A 13,637-nucleotide genomic window follows, 5' to 3' on the forward strand; every position below is an offset into this window, starting at 1 on the left:
TCATCTGCACATTTTGTCCAGCTGTCAGGCCTCATGCTGTCAGAAGGACTGACAGACTTCAGGATTCGTTGGAGGAAAGTCCAGAGTCACCGTGACGACCAGTCAAAGAAGCAGGATGAAGACGGTGACTGCAAAACTGAAGTCTGACTGGACTGAACCACTTCATGTGTGAAGTTAATGACATGCTGTGCTGAGCTGTCTCATCCTTTAAATCAGGGGTCCCCAATCCCGGTCCACGAGGTCAACACACCTGAATCACATGATTAGTTTGTTTCCAGGCCTCTGGAGAACTTCAAGACATGTTGAGAAGGTAATTTATCTATTTAAATCAGCTGCGATAGATCAAGGACACATCTAAAACTTGCAGGGACAACGTGCTTCGTGGACTGGGATTGGGGACCCCTGCATTAAATCTTTCAATATTTCAGAGTGTAAAGTTCAAGTTCATGTTCGAATTTTATTCACCACATGCAATGGCAGGTTTCCCTGCAGTGGAATGAACCCGCCCCCCGACCATACACACACAACACAGACATCACATGGGGATACAAGTCAGAGAACGGTTGCATTACAGAAAACCACTGAAATGTACACTATAATGGGAAAATACAAGAGGAAAAAAAGAGACCTCTACTCATGCTGGGCTATAAGAGGAACGCATGAGAACAGGAAACAAAAAAACTCCTCTGCACAGAAAAGCACATAAATGTCCACAGTACAACAATATGGGGCACGTGACCAGCAACAGGGTTGGGTAGGGGATGAGGAGTAATCCTAGGCAACACAGCAACCATCCTGCCACTGCGCCGACTCTCCAGCGCGGGCCCAGACCCGCCTCGTGTTCCCCAAGAAGAGTCAAGCATCGAAGGCGTTGGAAGGGGAGGGGGGAGAGTGAGTGATTATTAGTGTAAGTGTATGTGTGTGCGTGTCCATAGTTCAGTGTCCTTCACCCTGCCAGGCTAAGTAAACAGTCTACCAGCCAACCCAGGTGGCCTTGCATGGAATGGGAAGAACAGTCTAAACACATTGTTGTTCAGCTCCAGCCTTGAGACCGCAGCTGGCGCCGAAGGGGTCTCCGCATGAAGTGATGATGGTTTTTACTTTAGTGCGAACAACTCATATGAATTTCAAAGCTGTTCTAACAGTCCAACACTGGTCTCTCAATCTCCCGTTGGAGAACCGTGAGCTTTCTATGATGTTATCAAACTTACGTTACGTGATGTTGTCATTCTTGTGGTTAAAGAGCAGTTCTGAGAACTCACGATTGCGGTGCGCTTCCCAAGATGTGATCCAATTTGAACCCAGAGGTGTTATTCCGAGCGAGCCCCTCCAGATGTAATCAGTTTGCACTCAGAGGTCTTGTCTGAGTATTCACGGCAGCCATGCGGTTCTCCAAGATCTCATCCGTGCTGCACTCAATGAGCCCATTTTGAGAAACTCACGCCTCGTCCCATCGTTTCAATCCCAGCGGGCAGCCTTGTGGGGGTTTGAACAGGCGGTTCCACTTCCTTAATTCTTCGATAAGCCAGGGCCAAGCCAGCTCCGATCAGCAAGAACCCTGTTACCATGGTTCCAAATAGGTAGATATCTTCAGCACTCAGGCTCACCCAAGCTCAGACTTCTCATTGAAGGGGTGTCAATTGCATTCAGAGACCAGTTGACCAAATCCATAATTCCTCTATTAGGTTTTAGAGAACAGACTGTGAGAAAGTGTTCCAGGGAAAAATAAAAAACACGAGACAAGGACATAAGAAGCTAAGCAGGGAAGATAAGGGCAGGAGAGGAGAAAAGTGAAACCGCCTTCGCTGAGAGCCAAACGAGTAGTTCCTCCAACAGCTGATTTGTTCAACTGCAATTGTAGTTTGGTAGAAATTATTTTACTGATCTGCTCAATAATTTTGTGATTCATCTTGAAATTTTAACGATAAGCTTGGATTCATCGTTATTGTCCTTCTATGTAAGAGACCACACAGGCTTTGTCTTTATGCAGTTTATTGAGATCAATAGTTCTGTTTCACTGTGACAGCAACCTCTGCTGACTTATTAAAGTGTGGACAACAAGCAACAAAGCATTGCTTTGTGTATGTCCAGTTTCTGCTTAGACTGATACCTATAACAATGGCAGCCATAAATGGGGCCATAAGTCTCCCAAACCTTGCCTAATATGAATTTGAATGATCCCTTTCAAGAGACAGTTAAAGATTTAAAAGCCTTATTTTTATGCATTCACTACAGTTGGAGGGTCCCAAAATTAATGAAATAAAAACATCATTAATAGTTAATTAAATGTTTTATTAAATAACTAATTTGGAATGAATTAATAAAGTACACTACCGGTCAAAAGTTTTAGAACACCCAAATTTTTTCAGTTTTTTCTTGAAAATTATGTAGTTTAATGAGTCATACCACTTTAGTACAAATAAGCAATTGTAGTTAAAAAACGAAATCATGGAATCAATTTATAGACCAAAATGTATTCTAAGCTTCTGACTCATCAAAGTCGCCACCTTTGGTAGATGTAACAGATGAACACTCCGTACAAGTCACCGACCCTGGATCCAGCAAAACAGCCCCAGACCGTCACACTTCCTTCTCCGTGTTTGACAGTTGATGCCACACACTGTGAAACCTTCCTTTCGCCTACTCAACCGCGTACAACGAACCTGCGTGATAAACCAAAGATTTCAAATTTTGATTCACGAGTCAGTATTACAGTTTTCAGCAGTCCTATGGCAGTGTTTCATGGTCTTGGAAAGTCTTATTTTGACATCTTAGCAGTGCCTTTCTTGCTGCAACTCGTCCTGTCAAACCTGCTGCTCAAAATCTTCTCTTCACAGTTGAAACTGAGACTTGCTTGTTAAGATAAGATAAGATAACCTTTATTAGTCCCACATGTGGGAAATTTGTTTTGTCACAGCAGGAAGTGGACAGTGCAAAAGTTATGAAGCAAAAATTAGAATACAAAAAGAATAAATACAGTACACAACTGTACAGAATAGAATAAAATAAAATACTATATACAGTAGAATAAATAGAATAAAATATACAATAGGATAAAAATAGAATACAAATGCTATATACAACTGAGTAAAAATACAACTTTATCATGAAAAAAGTATTGCACTCTGTGTTATTGCTATTGCACATGTGTGGATGTGTGTGTTTGATTAGTTGAAGTCTTTGTTGTAGAGTCTGACAGCAGTGGGGAGGAAAGATGTCAGGTTTTAGTTAACGGACTCAGGCACAGACCGGAGATCCTTGCAGGGGTAATAGTCAGTTTATTTATACAAACGACACCAGGTGAAACTATTTACAACGTACTGGAGGGAGGGGAGGGAGGTCCAGGGCTCCAGGGCATGTAAGGGGAAGGATGGGAAACAGACACACTCCAAAGGCTCTCTCTTCTTTCACAAATCCACTCACTCGTCCACATGGTAACAGGCAGGCAGGGAAAGGTCCGGGGTAGATCTGTACACAGAAACTAGTGTTAACAGCGAACAGACGGAAACAATCTTTACAGAGTTTAACTCACTAACGGTTGAGTGACTGACGCTGATAGCTCAACGATCCAGCGATGAGTAACACAGTGCTGCAGTCTTAAGTAGGCCTTGCGATCACCCAGATAGGCAGCAGGTGCGTGGGCCAGGGGCGGGAGCCCATAATGAGCACCACCCCAGCAGGTGAGAGAGAGAGAGAGAGAGCAAAAAAAACAACAAAACACATGTTGCCTAATACAGGATCAGCTGATGAGGCACAGGGACCATGACAAAAGACCTGTGAAATCTCTCTGTCCCACACCGTGTGTGCCGCAGCCACTGAAGGAGCTGCTCAGTGCTGTCAGAGTCTCCTGCGTGAGGTGGGAGATGTTGTCCAACAGGGATGACAGCTTAGCCAAAATTCTCCTGTCACTCACCACCTCCACTGGGTCCAGAGGGCATCCTAGAACAGAGATGTCTCTTCGGATCAGCCTGTTCAGTCTCTTCCTATCCCTGGCAGAGTCCACACCGTAAAAGATAGCTGAGGCCACCAGAGTCATAGAAGGTCTTCAGGAGTGGGCCCTCCACTCCAAACGAGTCTCCGCAGCAGGTACAGTCTGCTCTGCCCTTTCCTGTAGAGGGCGTCTGTGTTATGAGACCAGTCCAGTTTGTTGTTCAGATGAGTCGGCAGAGATGTTTCCATCCCATTACGACCACTATTAAGCTGTGCTTGAAGCTGTTGTCCCGTGAGCCGCCTATCACACAAGCTGTTAACTCTCAGAAACTTGTCCTCTGATTCAGTTGTGGATTTGGGTCTGCCAGACGTCTTTCTGTCACAGTTTGCCCTAGAGCCTTTTCATGGTGATGGAAACTGTACTCACTGACACCTTGACACAGTGTGTTCCAAAACTGATTTTATGCAGACAGATGGAGTTGCAAGTAATCTAGAAAAGTTGGAACAGCTGTAGGAACTAGTAGCACCAGCTTTCGAGGCTTTATCAACCACCGTTGCTGTAGAGCAGCTTTAAATTTTTAACACAGTTTGTTAGGCCAAAAAAGGCCTTCTTGTATAATACTGAAATGTACATTATTTTTCAGTTTTGGGTAACCTTACCTTTGTTTTAACCTCTGGCAGTTCACATCTGACCTTTGTACCATCTCAAGCTATTCATTGCACTTGAATGACTTGGTATGCAATAAATAACTGGAAAAATTAAGGTGTTCTAAAACGTTTGACCAGTATATTAATAATTTATTAAATAGTTAATCTTATGATTTAATTTAAAACATTCTATATTTTTAATTATTCAATTAAACAATTAATGTAATAATTAAGTGGTTATTTATTTTTAGTAATTATTAACACATTTAATAAATTATTTAATGATGGTTTGATGATGACCGAGCTTTGGCCTGATAGAGTGGCCGTTTCTCAATACCAACCAAGCCTACACGCAGGCATTTGGACATGTGTGGACCCAAAGTCTACTTTATCTTTTCAAATACTCTGTGTCTGTCACCAGCTATGCTTTTAATATTATTTAGAATTTAGTGGCTTATTCTTTCAATGTGTGCAAAAGGTGGTCAAGTTGTTACAGATCTTGCATAACTCTCGCTAATGTTCACCTGTCGGAGGTCAAACTCCAGACTCAATTTAGGTTATATCTATTGGATATTTAATCCTTTATGTTCATTTGCGTTATACTCAAATGAACATCTAGCCTGCTTCTAAAAAGATTCAGTTATCTTTATTTTAAACACACCTTTTAACGCCTGTTAGTTTTGGAGTCTTTATGTGATATTTGTGATTATTAGAATAAAAATTGAAATCTGTTTGTGGTGTTTCTTTTCAATAATCAGCATGGCCTGTGTATACACACATAATCTTTATTAAAAGAGATTATACTTGTTAGAAACTATGAAACAGATTGTACAGACTTCTGGATTCTAATCTAATATTTTCATTGTGAATATTAATCATGGGGGTAAAAAGCAGTCCATCTGCTGTGTCCTGTGTACCACGCGGCGAGATCAGCATGTTCAGGATATCTTTCCACTGGATGGATTAACTGACCCTAACAGGATGAACGTTCACACACAGCTGGTTATAAGCCTGTGCTTCTGCAGAAAATGATCCTTATTACTCCCAACTAATCCACTGAAGTGAAAATCGACAGTACAAAGAAAATAAAAATATACCATTCAAACGCAACGCAAGGATTTGGCCTCTACACTCCCTCACTACATTGAAGATTAGACTTAAAACTTTCCTTCTCCGTTTGAATCCTCCCTTAGTTAGGCTATAACAGGCCTCGATTGTTGTAGATTTCCCATGATGCATTCAGTTAGAATCTCATTGAATGTAGAATCAATACAGCTGAAGACTGTTTAAAGCAAAAAAAGTTAAATCTCTGACTGAACTAATGGTTGCTAGTGTGTCAGCTGACAGGTTACAGTCCACCAGGCCAGAGTTTTACCATCTACTATGGAGCTGTCCACCATTTATCTACAGCAGGCATGTCCAAAGTCCGGCCCGCGGGCCAATTGCGGCCCGCGGTCCAGTTTTAATTGGCCCGCAAGTAATTTTATAAATTGAATAGAATATGGCCCGCACTCCAACTTTTGCTTGAGTGTATTGCACTTCTTAGTTTTAACACCAGGGGGAGCTGCTGTTGATCAAGGCAGTTGCTCCACCAAAAAGGACAATCACAGAAGAAATTTACTCTCAAGTTACTAAACATGGCAGAACCAAAGAAGCGAAAGATAAAAAGTGAATGCAGAAAATTTCAGACAAGGTGGGAGAGTGAATATTTCTTCAAAGAATTCATGGGGAAGTGTATCTGTTTGATCTGCGCTGAAACTGTGGCAGTTATGAAAGAGTATAATTTACGACGTCATTATGAAACCAAACATCAGGCCTATGCATCCTACACTGGTGCTGAGCGAGAGCAGAATTAAAGCAAATGCTAGCTCTCCTGCGGGGTCAGCAACAGTATTTTTTTTTCGTGCTCAAATTGTCCAGGAAAGGGCTCCAATAGCAGCTATGAGGTCGCCCAACTCATCGCAAGACACGGCAAGCCTTTTTCAGATGGAGACCTCATAAAACACTGCCTCGTTAAAGTGACCGAAATAATGCGCCCGGAAAAAGTGCAGGACTTCAACAACGTCAGACTCGTCAGCCAACATTAAACTGCAACTGTGTGATAAAGCTGTGCTTTTGATTTTTACTCCATCGCATGTGATGAGAGCACCGATGCCACAGACGCCGCACAGCTGCTAATTTCTTTGCGGGGAGTGGACGAGAGCACGAGCACTTTAGGTGAGTAAAAATATCTTCCACAGTACCCGTGTGTTAATGTGCAGGTACACATGCTTCAAATATCAATAATGCGCATCAATTCTGTCACTACCCTGCTTTTGCGCACCACTTTCTTACATGCGTTTTTCTTGTTAACACACAGAGTACACACCGCTGTGCACAGCGCACGCACACGCAAGTCAGCTGATCTCATCTGATGCAGATTTGCTCCTTGGTCAAGTGACATTTGTCCGGATTTTTGCCACGATCAGCACCGCAGCTGGATGGCCCGATTTACATACCCAGCGCAGCTGATACTCACCAGAATAATTGACTAAAATTATATGCACTCCTGTTATTAAGTCCAGTTCAGTCTGTTAATGTTGATAACCGTTTCAAACGAACGTTAATAGGTGTGTTGCTAAGCCTAATAACTTAAATAACAAACTTGAAATGTACCCGTCCCATTTTCCCCTTTATTGTTTTTTCTCTGTGCTGTAAATATTCCCTCTAAGAAGAAATCTGAGGCTGCTGTTCTGAGAATGAGCTACCAAAGCTTTTTCTGAATAAATCAATAAAGATCCATTTATGGAAAACTGTGATGAAGGCAGTTTTGTCTTTAATTATATTCAACAATATAACACATTTGACCACTTTTAAATGATTTTTAATACAGTAAAGTTAAGGTTATATACCTAATTTCTAGTAAGTGGCCCAGCCCCTCCTATATTTTTATGTATGTGGCCCTCAGCGAAAAAAGTTTGGACACCCCTGATCTACAGAGACATGAAAGCACAGAGATCCATCTTTAGCAACAATGACTTGCAATAATGGTTTAATCTGTGAGTTTATCAGACTCTCACATAATTATGTAGGAATTTTGGCGAACTGTTCTTTACAGAATTGTTTGAGTTTGCTGAGGTTTGTGTGTTTCTTTATGCCATCACAGCATTTCAGTCAACTTGAGATCTGGAGTTACAGGACATCATGGATCACAGTGATTCTTACTTCTTACTTAGAGGTACATGTGAAAGTAAACGTACTCATTTACAATAAGCGTCTGAAATTCTCATCTGTCCAATTTAATCAGGTCCAATTGAATTTTATTCATACAGCGGCAAATCAACAAACTCTAACATATTCAGTGAGTTTTAATGACACTTGGAGCAGCAGAATACAGCAGGTTACTCAGTCTGAACAAAAGATGGAAATCCAGAAAAGGAAACTCACACTAAGAGGAAAACAGAGATAAGAGGAGAGCAGCAGGTGGTGAACAGAAACTGAAAGCTAACTAATGAAACGGCTGGCCTTTAAAGTACACAAGGAGCTAATCAGAGAAGAAAACATTGAGAAGGGAAGGCCATCACTAAGGCAGGAGAGGATAAAGACAGGTGGAGCTCATTCAGACAACAGACAGAGCTTCAGAAGAAAAACAGCATTCATTTGATCTGTGAAAATAATACAAGGACCTGCCTCTCTAATACATATGTTTTGGTCATGTTCATCCCTCAAACAATACTGGATTAATATTTTTCTGACTTTATCAAAGATCATCCAGCTAACCCTCCAACCTGTGCCCTTAACTGCTTTGTTTGGGGTTCTTCCTGATACAGTTGTCTTGCCGACGCCCCAAGCGGATTTGGTAGCGTTTCTCACCTTATTGGCAAGACGCAGATTATTGTTATGTTGGAAATCCCCTTCTCCCCCATCCTGGGAAATCTGGATCAGAGACACTTTGCATTTTAGCAAACTCGAAAAGATTAAATTCACCCTGCATGGGTCTATGGCCAAATTTTTTAAGATCTGGCAACCCTTTTTTGACCATGTTCAGACTTTGCGGTCTCGCAACGCTCCCAATTAGCCAGCTCAGATTTTATTCTATTTTATTTCATCTTATGTTTAAGTATATGGACTCTATTGTGCCTGCGCCTTATGATGGTATCTACTTACCTACTTTATACATATTTGTTTTCTCTTACAGATTTGACTGTGTTTTTGTTTTTTCTGTGTCTGTGTGGGGGTGTGGGCTCTGAAACTCTCCACATCTCTCTGTACACTCAGGAACTGTTATCTTGTACTCCAGGGTTTACTATTCCTATTATCAGACTGGACCCTTTCTTTTTTCTTTTTGTACACCCACTGGTACTCCTATAATTATGAGGTGGGAGTGTATGTTTCATATTGTTTTATGTTCTTCAAAAGGAAAACGGCACATTGTTCAACTTGTCTTTTGTAAAAATGGATGCAGAAAATTTAATAAAAATATATATATAAAAATAAACTAATACAAGGAGAAACTAAAGAGTAACAATAAAATCCAGCAAAGATGCAAAAACAGAAGCTTTTATCAAAAAGCACATTTGCTGAACTCAAGTCTGTCTGCTCCACCCACCTCTAGCTATACAATTGATGAAGTCACAGATTGGCTTACCTGAGCAGGTGAGCACCAGGACTGGAGGAAAAGCCCATGATGAACTGATAATGATTGTGTGTTTTAAACACCCCATCGCAGAAAAATAAGTAATTTCACAGTAAAGTCTGGGAGCCCACAGAGGTCTTTCTGAGGGCTTCTGTTTTAAAGAAACACGAGGGCCACAGTTCAGATGTTGGCAAATAGAAGCTGCTTCCTTCAGGGTCATGCGGAATGTATGCACTGGTCTCCACTCTCCTATTTTCACTTCCAGTGTACCTGCACAGCGACTGGCTCCATCCACTAACCTGATAGGCTCTGAACAGAAAGCAGAGAGTCATAAATAAAAAAAAATGAAGTGAGTTTGAAGCAAATCGAAGCTGCAGCTGCTCTTCTACCTGAGCAGGTGAGTCCAACAGCTTTGCCTGGTGAGCAGCTGTTTCTAGTAGAGTTTGAGCTCCTACAGTCCAGGAGAGTAGACTCATGGCCTTCACACTGGAACTCTTTGCTCCACACTGGAGCCCCCACATCTCCATAGAGCTCCCCCTGGAGGGCTGAGGGAGGCCCGCAGCCAAGCTCCCTACAGACCACCTCTGCATCCTGCTGGTCAAAATGATCTTCACACATGGAGGTCCAGCTCTGCTTGGACTGGTTAGACTGGTTGTAGTTGACCTCCAGTCTGCCTGAACACAGACTGGTCCCATTCAGCAGCCTCACAGAGTCTGAGGAGATCAGAGAAGATCCAACAGACAGAGATCAGAGACAGCAGACACGAGAAGAAGAGGTCAGCAAACAACTTTTCACTGATTCAAACTTTCAAAGTGTGAAAATCAGAGTTCGTCCACTAAATCCAAACCAAACATGCACAAAGACAACAAAAAATCAGCTTTAGAAGTTGCAAAATATACAACTGAACTGTGACAAATATGCACAAATATGAAGAAGAACCTAAACCCCTCTGCATTTAATTATGAGACACCCTGAAAAGGTTGATTCTGTTCACTTAGACGTAGCGTTTTCAGTGGAAGAATTGCTTTGTCACTTATCAAACTGACTTCAGTTTCAGCTGACTGATGAGACTGAAGAAGTCACTTGGGATAAACATACCCTGATGATGCATCAAGACATAATTATGAGATACTACTGCTCTCTGGCTCTCTTCCACAGCATGTTACTTGTCATTGACCTGGTTCTGCCAGAGGTTTCTTCTTGTTAACAGAGTTTCTTCTTCTCTCTCTTACCAAGCACTTGCTCCTAGTGAATTGTCAGATTTTTGGTGTGTTCTCTGTATTATTGTATGGTCTTTATGTACAATGTAAAGTGCTTTGAGGTGACTGTTGCCATTTGGTGCTAAATAAATAAAACTGAATTGAAGGGACTTTAAATATACAAGCAGCTAATTAGAGAAAAAAAAACACTGGGCAGGACAGGCCATCACTAAAGCACCAAGTTTAGCGAGAGATGGAGAATAATAGTTGTCTGTAGTGCTCAGAGCAAAGTCAGCCATAATTTTAGGCATGATATGAATTTAAATTCAGTTTAACTCAGGGAGGTGCAGCCATCTGCTGCAACCAGGTGGAGGTGAAGGGAGGAAGACAGGTTGTGGAAGAGAGCCAGAGATTAACATGCACAGACAAACAGAGACTGTAGCTTTTCAACTACTTTTAAAAGGTTCTGTTATTGTCTGCAAGAAGCGCTGTGGAGTGTATTTAAAGGACCTGTATGAAGTGAGCACGCTTCTTACTCACAGTTCTAACGACATGATGAAAATCCAATTTTATTTATAAAGCACTTTAAAATACCACAGGACCAACGTGCTGTACAGAAAGTAAGTTAAAAACAATAAAATAACAGAAAATAGCAAAAAAAAAACAAACAAACCTCAAAATAAAAATCCACAAATATGAAAAGAAACGAAAGCGTGACTCTACATCAAGCTAAGATGCAGAAACAGGAGAAACAGAAACATTAGACGATGTCACAGACTGGTGACATCATCTAATGTCACCAGTCTGGCTTACCTGAACAGGTGAGCTCCCGGACTGAAGAATCATCCCATGACAGTACACATCTTGGCAGATGATAATCAGAAGGATGACATTCATCTCTAAGTAGCCACATAGATGTGGAATAGGACATCTCTATGATTCGTAAAGAAACAACAAAGCCACAGTTCAGATGTTCACAGACAGCGGCTGCTGCCTTCATGTGAAAGCCTCCTATAAAGGCTGGTCTCCATTCTCCCTGATGCTTCAGCTCCAGTGTGCCTGCACAGCGACTGGCTCCTCCCACCAACCTCACAAACTCTGAACAGAAAGCAGAGAGTTTCAGTAAAGAGGGGAAATGCCTTGTGAAATTTGCTAGTGAGTTTGATTTTGGTACTATTTTTTGATTTTTCTGTTTACCTGTTGAATTGTGTTTCACTTCAGCCTGGAGTCCTGAGGAGAAAATGAGAGAATAACCATCATCTTGTGTTATTTTTTTATTTTTTTTTGTCTTGACAGCATCCTTCAGATGTCCTCACCTAAAAATCTCCAAGCCTCAAAATCTCTGGGAAAAGTATAGGATTCCCATAAGATTCGCTATGAACAAGCACCTGATGACAGTGGGAATTCTTCCCCTTATAGGAGGAAACCTCCAGCTGAATATACAGCACAAAGAGAAAAAAGTCGAGCTTAATGGGACTCTAATTAAGTACTGTTAAACACATGGGACTAAAGAAAAAAAAACATAACTAATAAAGTCTCTTTTATGGACTTTTTTGAATAGCGATTTAGCAGTGAGCCAATCAATGACTCAAACAGTTATTGATCGCCCCTGTGTTTGCACAGTGGCATCAAAGCAGAATGTTCTCAGCCCCTGATAAGTTATGTGCAGCAGGCCACCAGGTAAAGTGTCATTCTGCAGCGACAGTGGGATGATTTCTTGGATCAGATCAGGAAATCTTCAGCTTGAAAATCTAAATGTTGCAGCAGCAGGTACCGTAGTTTTCGGGTCATAAGCCGCTACTTTTTCCCCACACTGTGAACACTGCGGCTTACACTGACGTGCGGCTAATGCATTTTTTTCATGCTGCCAAAAACATTTTGCCTGGTAAGAGTAGACCGATAAAATTGATAAGTAGTATATATATATTGTATGTATTTTTACCGGTTGTTAAGAGACGTTATAATGTTGTTTGTGCACTGTTCTGTAAAAACACCGTAAGCAATGTAACTTGTGTGTAACTGATACGTACGTATACTTACAGGTAGCCGTGTTACAGGCGCTGTTCAAGGAAAAAAAGCATTTGCAGTATGTATTTTTGTATCTTACCATGACGTTTATGTTACCTTATGGATTAAATTAAAAGTTAAAAATCCTCACGTGTAATATTTCTGTGTAAATATCTCATATTACAGGTGAAACGCATACGGCTTAAAATCCTGTGCGCCCTGTACAAGTACAAAATTGATTTTCTTTCTAAAATTAGAGCATGCGGCTTTTAATCAGGTGCGCTCTGTAGTCCGGGAATTACGGTAAATGTAACCCAGCAATGTCAGTGAAGCAGCTTCAGGATTTTCAAAATACACCAAAAAGACAAAACAGGAATATGATGACCTGTTTAACCCTTTCAAAGGCACAAACTCTTCTAGTTTGAAGATTACATGCTAATGTTATTACTAGATGTGGTGAACTGTTTGTAGGGTTTGGTACTGCAGTTGCACTTTTATTGGCATTTTATTGTTCTTTCAAATCACTTAAACCGCTGCTGTGTCAGCTCTGGGCTGTATTCTTATTGGTTCCTTTTAAATAAACCCATAAACTAAAGTCATTCTGCAGAAAGATGACAGAGAGTCACCTTTCAGTATTATAACTGTGGCTCTTAAATGATTGCAGTAGAATAGTTAATAAAGTTTTAAAGCATGTGAGGCTGCAGGTCAAAGTGACTGTGAACAGATTAAAAACTGACTTTTGTTTTTTGACGTCTGAACGATTCTAAATTGAAGCTGTTGAAGTGTCACAGTGCAGTTTTTTCTTTCCTTCACTGATCCTTTTACATGATGCATGTGTGTGTCGTGGTGATGTTAGTGTCCTACCTGAGCTCCACAGCATCAGCAGCATCAGCAGCAGCAGGGGATTCATGTCCATGTCGACATCTCTCTGCTCTGATCATCACATGTACTTTACTTTTATACCTGACACAGGAGGAGGCGGAGCTTCAAGCCTCTCTGTCTGGTTTCGATGAATCTCTCAGATCTCTGGCACACATTGACCTTTTTTTTGTCAGCCATGTTTCCTGTGGAAGAAGTGGATGAGACAGTTTTTGTACTGGTGTCCACTCTCAGACCAGTTCTCTCCCAGTTTGTCTCTGCAAATCAGGAGTCTATCAGTGGAGGAATCTTTCTTCCTACTTACTGTTAATGGTCTTCTTTCTGTTGCTGTGACTTGACCGCAGACCAGAAGCTGCACG

The 13,637-nt window shown here is 41.3% G+C and overlaps 2 protein-coding genes across 8 annotated transcripts in view; one reads left to right on the forward strand and one right to left on the reverse strand.

Moving 5' to 3' along the window:
* Positions 1-13,637, forward strand: part of LOC100703578 (nuclear factor 7, ovary) — a 972,198-nt gene that overhangs the window by 918,950 nt on the left and 39,611 nt on the right. The gene's annotated exons all lie outside the window — the stretch shown is intronic.
* On the reverse strand, positions 2,626-13,448 carry LOC109196427 (scavenger receptor cysteine-rich type 1 protein M130). 3 transcript variants are annotated; one of them, XM_025905784.1, is made up of 6 exons: positions 13,264-13,440; positions 11,590-11,622; positions 11,206-11,490; positions 9,583-9,906; positions 9,206-9,502; positions 2,626-2,663 (listed from the first exon to the last, which is right to left on the reverse strand). In XM_025905784.1, exons 1-6 carry the CDS (start codon positions 13,313-13,315, stop codon positions 2,641-2,643), a joined length of 1,014 nt encoding a protein of 337 aa, XP_025761569.1. In that variant the 5' UTR covers positions 13,316-13,440; the 3' UTR covers positions 2,626-2,640. The 3 variants fall into 3 exon arrangements, with proteins under 3 accessions (XP_025761569.1, XP_025761568.1, XP_019205973.1); XM_025905783.1 differs by lacking the exon at positions 2,626-2,663 and adding an exon at positions 3,177-3,468 and having other exon boundaries at positions 13,264-13,448; XM_019350428.2 differs by lacking the exon at positions 2,626-2,663 and adding an exon at positions 5,344-5,982.

This window comes from Oreochromis niloticus, linkage group LG3 (genome assembly GCF_001858045.2).
Source record: "Oreochromis niloticus isolate F11D_XX linkage group LG3, O_niloticus_UMD_NMBU, whole genome shotgun sequence".
NCBI lineage: Eukaryota > Metazoa > Chordata > Actinopteri > Cichliformes > Cichlidae > Oreochromis > Oreochromis niloticus.